Raw genomic sequence first — 8,374 nt, forward strand, 5'->3', positions numbered from 1 at the left:
GGTTTTACATTCTCCTTCGTGATTTTGTGCTATGATTGAAAACATGCTTCTTTGGTCTTAAAATTACTAATTAATAATCCTCTCTTATTACCATTCGATGACTTGATATGTGTGTTAAGTGATTTCAGAGTTTATAGGGTAGGAATGGCTTAGAGGATGGAAAGGAAGCATGCAAAAGTGGAAGGAATACAAGAAACTGAAGGAACTGTTAAAGCTGTCCAGCCTGACCTCCTGGTACTAAATCGATCATAACTTTAGCTACAGAGGTCGAAATGTGGCAGTTTCAGTTGCATTGGAAAGCTAACGTCCGGGACTTCGAAATGATATATAATTTGCTACAGTAGCCAAACAGCAAAATGACGCGCACATGTGCATCACGCGGACGCGTCGTTCTGCAGAAAAACCAGCGTGGCAGATTTCGTCTCTAGCGATTTCTGGGCTGTTTCTGATCCACTTCTCGGCTCAGAAAACACAGATTAGAGGCTATAAAGTGGGGAAATCAATCAATTCATTGGAGACACAACACATACAACATTCATTATTCATAATTTTAGGTTTTGGATGTAGCTTTTAGAGAGAGGCTCTCTCCTCTCTCTTAGGATTTAGGATTAGGATTAGGATTTAGGATTTCTATTATGATTAGGCTACTTCTCTTCATTCCAAGTTCAATGTTCATTTAATTTAATTTCTCTTCTACTTTTATTTACTTTATAACTTAATTTATTTATTTTCCCAATTTGGTTTATGAACTCCATGTTAGGATTGATTTTCTTAATTAATACACATTGAGGTAATTCAGATTCATGATTGCTTTCTTTTATTTATGATATAAATAATTTAGATTTTTTCCTCTTGGCTTTGGTTGAGTAATCGGTGACACTTGAGTTATCAAACTCAGTTGTTGATTAATATTCGAAGCTTGCTAGTTGATTTGGATCCCTCTAAAGCTAGTCTTTTCACAGGAGTTGACTAGGACTCACTACAACATTTTGGGTCTATGGCCACGGTTTTTTTGGTCACGATAAAAAACCATGACCATAGACCCTCTATGGTCATGGTTTTTTAGGGTGACAAAAAAAAAGCTATAGTCCCGGTTTTTTTGGAAAGGGTGACCATAGAGTACCTATGGTCACGGTTTTTTAAAAAAAGGATTGCTTAAAAGGGTCTATGGTCACGGTTTTGAGGGGTGACCTAAAGGGGTCTATGGTCACGGTTTTTTACAGTGACCAAAAAGGGTCTATGGTCACGGTTTTGGGGGGTGGCCTAAAAGGGTCTATGGTCACAGTTTTGGGGGTGACCTAAAGGGGTCTATGGTCACGGTTTTTTACAGTGACAAAAAAGGGGCTATGGTCACGGTTTTTCAAAAAAGAGTGACCTAAAAGGGTCTACAGTCACGGTTTTGGGGGGTGACCTAAAGGGTCTATGGTAACGGTTTTGGGGGTGGCCTAAAAGGGTCCATCATCACGGTTTTGAGGGGTGGCCTAAAGGGGTCTATGGTCACGGTTTTGGGGAGTGGCCTAAAAGGTTCTATGGTCACAGTTTTAGGGGTGACCTAAAGAGGTCTATGGTCACGGTTTTTTACAGTGACCAAAAAGGGGCTATGGTCACGGTTTTTCAAAAAAGGGTGACCTAAAAGGGTCTATGGTCACGGTTTTGGGGGGTGACCTAAAGGGGTCTATGGTCACGATTTTGGGGGTGGCCTAAAGGGTCTATGGTCACGGTTTTAGGGGTGGCCTAAAGGGGTCTATGGTCACGGTTTTAGGGGATGGCCTAAAAGGATCTATGGTCACGGTTTTAGCAGTGACCTAAAGGGGTCTATGGTCACGACTTTTTACAGTGACAAAAAAGGGGTTATGGTCACGGTTTTTCAAAAAAGGGTGACCTAAAAGGGTTTATGGTCACGATTTTGGGAGGTGAATTAAAGGGGTCTATGGTCACGGTTTTGGCGGTGGCCTAAAAGGTTCTATGGTCACGGTTTTGGGAAGTAGCCTAAAAGGGTCTATGGTCACGATTTTTTATAGTGATAAAAAAAAGTCTATGGTCACGATGTTTTACATCCTCATTGCCCAGAAAGTTGTCTTTACTAAAATTTAAATAAATCAAAATTATGATATTTTGAAATTTAAGTTAGTTTGAATTTATATAATTTTCAATTACAATTAGATATTTTTATTTATTTGAAATTAATAATTTAGATTTTTGCTTAATTAAAATTTAAAATTTTAATAATTAGAAATAAAAAATTATATATAATTTAAATTAAATAATTAAAAATTTTAATTAATTTATAAATAAAAAAATTATTTAATTATCTCAACTTTTAAATTAAAATATTTATTTAAAAAATCAATTAAATAAAATAATATTTTAAAATAATTTATTGAAATAGAGTTTAATTTTTAATAACTACTCTATTTTCCAATGTTTATTAAAATTACTCAAATCCTTATTTCCAAATTAAAACCTACAAACCCTAATCATAACTCTCTTTGCTACCCTTCAGCCGCCACCCCTCTCCCTCACCCGCGAAGCACTCACCCACGCCGAGAGAGAAGAGAAGAACGGAGGAGGGATAAGCTGTCCGGCCGCCGTCGTCGTCCATGGAGCTGTGAGGAGCTCCGTTGCTGTCGCGCGCCAGAGGAGAGGAAGAGAGATCAGGAAGAGAGAGGACAGGGGGAGAAGGAAGCACGCGATGGAGAAGGGGGCGCTACTTGCCCGCTACACCTCGTCGTCGTCGGTGTTGGGGCTGCTGCGGGGTGTGCCGTCGCCGTCGAACTTGGTGGCTAACATATAATGGTCAGAATTCATTATTACATTTTTACAAGCTTTTCTTATCATCTTATGTAGTTCATCTACAATCGCTATATGGCTAAAACTTGAAAGTCTTTACAATTGAAATAGCATAAGCCAGGACCTGTTAGAGGAACGATTTTTTCTTTCTACTGGACCTGTAGGTATATCCATTGCTTAACTGATAGATGGTGAACTGAAGGGATTTGGTCAATTGCATCCATGATTCCAAGGAGTGGAGACTTTAGGTAAATATTTATTATAAAGCAAAAGTTGAGGAGTATAGCTAATTATTTGACGATCTTTATATTATGTGATCAAAAAAGCATTTCCTTCCAAAACGAGTATGAAATTTAGCGCAAGGAAAACGATGCGCATAAAGTGTAATATGCAATTTGTTCTTTAATTTGCAGCAATATATTATATAAATCCTTCTACTCTTCTAGTATTGGATGTCTTAGGAATTTCCAACAAAATACCAAAAAGGAGTATAGATAAGCAATATCTTTAATTTGCAAGAGTTCCTAATTCCTTTATATTTACCAATATGGGTATGTGTCTATCTTCCTCAAAGAATGGAAAAGATTGAAAAGCTGACATGTTTTCCTTCACTCTAATTCCACCGAATAATTGAAAAAGGTTCAAGTGTAAATAATCAATAGCTTAATTTAAGGGATCAGATAGTTAACATGGATGGCCTATACATATATGGATGGTTAGACAAACACTCACCATTATATCATTGGTTAGTGCTTGCCATCATGTGTTATAAATAAATATATATATCTATATATATACACACATTAATGCCTTTAATTTAGGGATGGAGGCTTAGTTGTAAGACAACAACAAAATTTTTGGGCCACAGCATATTATATGTTAAGTGTTAGTGTTATATGTCATAACCCTATTTTTCATCATAATTACTGTAATTATCCTTTTTTTTCAATAAAAGCTATCATTTTCAATAAAATAAGGGGCCGGTTAGCATGCACATGGGTTCTTCAATTTTGACTTTTGATCATAGTTATATCTTTTTGTCAAATATGCGCTCTTTGGTTTTCCTTCTGCTTTCTAATCAGAATACAAGTTGTTGGGTATTGGATAATGTATTGCTCTGTTTGTGAAAATTAACACATGATTGGGTTTGACACATGACAGGAACAAGATATAGCTCATCAATTTTCCTTAACCGGGCTCCACCTGGACAGCTTCTACTATTGAATTTCATTGGAGGAGCTACCAATCCTGGAATGTTATCAAAGGTTTGATAATTTTTTTATATTCAAACAAGTTCCATATGACCATTTCTGTCTGATTACAAGATTTATTTCTTTTCCCTAGTTCCTTTTGATACCTAAAACCTCTCGTTCAATGACAGATGGATAGTGAACTCATTCAAGTAGCTGATCGAGATTTGCGAAAAATCCTTATAAACCCAAATGCCAATAATCCAACTGTATTAGGTGTGAAACTGTGGCCTAAAGCTGTTCCACAGTTCTTAATTGGCCATGTTGAGCTACTAAATGTTGCTAAAGCCGCTCTCAAAGACACCGGCTTTGCGGGGATGTTCCTTGGGGAAAACTACGTGTCTGGTGTGGCCTTGGGAGCATGTGTTGAAGGAGCCTACGAGTTAGCTGCCAAAGTAAATGATGTAGCCAGCAACGGATCCACACTTTGTCGACGAAGAGAGGAACGCGATGGCCAGAGAGGAGAAGGAGTGTTTCGCGAGGAGAAGGAGGCGCTGCCCGCACCGCCGTTCATACCTGTCATTTCTCGAGCTCGCAGTCGCTGCGTCTTCAAGTAGGTTTCGTGCATGAAATTTTGATTAAGTGAAGTGACTGAAAATTAATATTCTATTGCAATCCAAATTTAATACGCAAAGTTTATTTATTTAATTGACACAATCCCTAAAGTTTGTTGAATGATTTTGTATGTTCAAGTATGCCATGTTTAGTTTCTTATGTTAAATACTGCACATATAGACAACTAAGTTAATTTCAGTCTGCAAATTCTTTCTTTTTCAATATTGTTTGCTGCTTTGGATTGAAAAATTATAGTTGAGTTTGTTGTTAAAAATGATCAATGAGCATAATTTGTTGGTAGAAGTAGAATTTGTTAGCTCATATCTTAGTCGGTGCTTGTTTTTTCAGTATGTAGATGTGGGGTAAAGATCTTTTGATTGCTCTATTGTTTTAGCATGTGTCATTGATGCTTGGTATTGGTAAGAAGTTAAGAGATTATGAATTCTTTTGTTGTGGTAGTTGTCTCTCCTCTGTAACTTTGTCTCTAATCATCTATGAACTTTATACAATTTACAGATCTACCTTTTCATCTTGTTATTAATAAAAGACAATTTACACTCAATTCACTGTACACACACGCTGCCTATATATTGTGTTCGTTGGATAAATTAGTTGTTGATAGGAAGAAAGCTTAGCTTTTTATTTACTTGATGCGGTATATACTTAGTACTAGCACTGAGTGAAGTTCATTATTATAGGATCTTGTGAGGTGTAGTTGATTTATTAATGTCCTTTTATGCCATCTAAGTCTGCATATTTGCATCTTGAGCATCAAATATTTACATATTCTCTTTTATTTTATCACTTATTTTTAGTGTGCTGGCCATTTTTAATAACATGGAATGAAATTATGCCAAGTAGCATGATCCTACTTTTTTGGCACATGAATGTTTTAAGGTAGGGTAATTTATTTTTTCTGGAAACAGAATCTGAAGCTTGTTTCTTTTGTGAATTCGTTCTCTTTTATTTTAGCAAAATTTTGGAAATAGCAAAAAAGGAGGAAATGTAAACAGAAACTAATAGTGTACAATTTTTTGTGCATTTGCTTATTTGTTATTATGTTCTTTACTGTCGCTTTCAGATGTACAATGTTCTCTGGTCTAACATGTTTATTTCTTTTGCTACCAGGAGGACATAATATGAAGAAAATATTTTCCGTAGCAATATGAGATGGGATGGGTCTCATATATAAATATTTTAGTTATCTAAATGTAATATTTTAATGTGTTCTGTACTTTTTATAAACAGATTTTACTTGGTATTAAATGTAATGGATAAATTACACTCTATTTTTATTTGTGTTGTTCGGACTAAAAACATATCTAGCTTAAAATATAATTTTTATGATTTAGATCTCTTGAATTTCTCATTTTTAGATTTATTTTGTGATTATCATAAATTTGGGATGTGATATGCTTTAAAAAAAAAATAAATCTAATAGAACAAAATAGGCTATGGTCACGGTTTTAAAGAGGGGTGACCATAGAGGCTATGGCCATGGCAAAAACCGTGACCATAGATAAGGCTATGGTCACGGTTTTAAGGTGGGGTGACCATAGAGGCTATGGCCACGGCAAAAACCGTGACCATAGAGGCTATGGCCACGGTAAAAACTGTGACCATAGATAAGGCTATGGTCACGGTTTTAAGGTGGGGTGACCATAGAGGCTATGGCCACGGTAAAAACCGTGACCATAGATAAGACTATGGTCATGGTTTTAAGGTGGGGTGACCATAGAGGCTATGGTCACGGCAAAAATCGTGGCCATAGATAGACCTATGGTCACGGTTTTAAGTGGGGTGACCATAGAGGCTATGGTCACGGCAGAAATCGTGACCATAGATAAGGCTATGATCACGGTTTTAAGGTGGGGTGACCATAGATAAGGCTGTGGTCACGGTTTTAAGGAGGGGTGACCATAGAGTCTATCGTCACGGCAAAAACCGTGGCCATAGCCGTGACCATAGATAAGGCTATGGTCACGGTTTTAAGGAGGGGTGACCATAGAGGCTATGGTCACGGTGAAAACCGTGACTATAGATAAGGCTATGGTCACGGTTTTTACGCGTGACCATAGATTAACCTATGGTCACGGTGAAAAAACGTGGCCTAAAGTGTTAGAATTTGAAAATTAAAACCGTGATCATAGAAACCGTGACCATATATAAAAAAACCGTGACCATAGACCTATGGCCACAAGAGAATAGAACACGGTAAAAAACCGTGACCATAGGTCCAAAACCATGACCATAGATCTATGGTCACCCTTTTTACTGGCTATGGTCACGGTTTTTTGCCGTGACCATAGGCCTTTTTTTTGTAGTGTACTTGAGGATCAAATTGATTGGTCCACTTGACTTTCTTTTATTTAGTAAGGGTTAACTAAGTGGGAGCAACGGACAATTCTCATCACAATTGATAAGGATAACTAGGATAGGATTTTCAGTTCTCATACCTTGCCAAGAGCTTTTCTAGTTATTAGTTTACTTTCTTGCCATTTACTATTGTTACTTTTTATCTTATACAAAAACCCGAAAATATACCCTTCCATAACCAATAATAAATACACCTCCCTGCAATTTCTTGAGAGACGACCCGAGGTTTAAATACTTCGGTTATAAATTTTATTGGGTTTTGTTACTTGTGACAACCAAACTTTTGTACGAAAGGATTCTCTGTTGGTTTAGAAACTATACTTACAACGTGATTATTTTTATAAAAATTCTTTACCAGCTAGAAACCGATCGTCAAAATGGCGCCATTGCCGGGGAATTACAAACGTGTGCCTTATTATTGGTTATTATAAATATTTGCTTTTTTGCTTGTTTATTTGTTTTTATTTTTGCTTTTTCGTAAATTAAGAGGTTATTGATTTTTATTTAGTTATTAAAATTTTCGAAAATAATGTTCCTTGTTCTTTCTTGATTTTCAAGTTGTTCTTCGTGTTCATCTTGACCTTCAAGTTGTTCTTGGTTGTTTTCTTCGTTTTGATCTAAAAATTTTAAGTTTGGTGTCATTTTATTGTTTTTCTCTTTCCTCATTAAATTCAAAAATATATTTTCTCTTTATTTTAATTGATTTTTTTGAAAATTACAAAAAAAAAATTTCAGATTTTTATTTTAAAATTTTTTTATCTTATCTTATCTTAGTTTTAAATTTCAAAATTCAAATCTTTTTCAAAAATCATATCTTTTTCAAAATCTTATCTTATCTTATTTCAAAATCAAATTTTAAATTTCAATATTTAAATTCCAAAATTCAAAATTCAAATTTCAAAATTTAAATTTAAAATTCTAAAAATCAAACCTTTTCAAAATTTAAACCTTTTTCAAATCTTTATCTTATATTGTTGTCAGTGTTTCTAGTTTTAGGAGTTTATTTTCATTAATTTTTTTATTAGATTTTGTTTTTATTTTCTTTTGCTACTATGAATTCTCACACCTCTGGTTTCAAGTTTGGTTCCAATATTATTGTAAGGAATGGAAACTATAATGAAAATAGGTATCAAGGTTGGAAGAATCAAAGATGGGAGGAGCCACAAGGATTTGATCAACCCTCTTGGCAACAACCCCCTCCAGTGCGCTATAACCAACAACCATTCTGTGATACATACCAAGACAATAGTTATGGTGGACCCTTTCATGACAAACCACCTCCACCGAATTATTATGGTCAAGAGCCATTTCGAGGTGCGTACCAAGATGATGAATATGGTGGACCCTCTTGTAGTTACCAACAAGCCCCACCATATGCTTATGAACCACCTCCCTAACATACC

The 8,374-nt window shown here is 35.7% G+C and overlaps 1 protein-coding gene across 8 annotated transcripts; it reads left to right on the plus strand.

Moving 5' to 3' along the window:
* The first annotated feature begins 2,127 nt into the window (after window positions 1-2,127).
* LOC112765276 (protoporphyrinogen oxidase 1, chloroplastic) lies at window positions 2,128-5,950 on the plus strand. Of its 8 annotated transcripts, none has more exons than XR_003183600.3 (6): window positions 2,437-2,796; window positions 2,955-3,038; window positions 3,952-4,055; window positions 4,172-4,593; window positions 5,411-5,492; window positions 5,724-5,950. XR_003183600.3 is itself a non-coding variant. In XM_025811190.3 (5 exons), exons 3-5 carry the CDS (start codon window positions 4,044-4,046, stop codon window positions 5,731-5,733), a joined length of 444 nt encoding a protein of 147 aa, XP_025666975.1. In that variant the 5' UTR covers window positions 2,128-2,796; window positions 2,955-3,038; window positions 3,952-4,043; the 3' UTR covers window positions 5,734-5,950. The 8 variants fall into 8 exon arrangements, 4 of the variants coding, with proteins under 4 accessions (XP_025666975.1, XP_072078999.1, XP_072079001.1 ...); XR_003183601.3 differs by having other exon boundaries at window positions 2,438-2,796; window positions 2,902-3,038; XR_003183602.3 differs by having other exon boundaries at window positions 2,486-2,796; window positions 2,993-3,038.
* Window positions 5,951-8,374: the final 2,424 nt, after the last annotated feature.

Source organism: Arachis hypogaea, chromosome 17 (genome assembly GCF_003086295.3).
Source record: "Arachis hypogaea cultivar Tifrunner chromosome 17, arahy.Tifrunner.gnm2.J5K5, whole genome shotgun sequence".
Classification (NCBI taxonomy): Eukaryota; Viridiplantae; Streptophyta; class Magnoliopsida; order Fabales; family Fabaceae; genus Arachis; species Arachis hypogaea.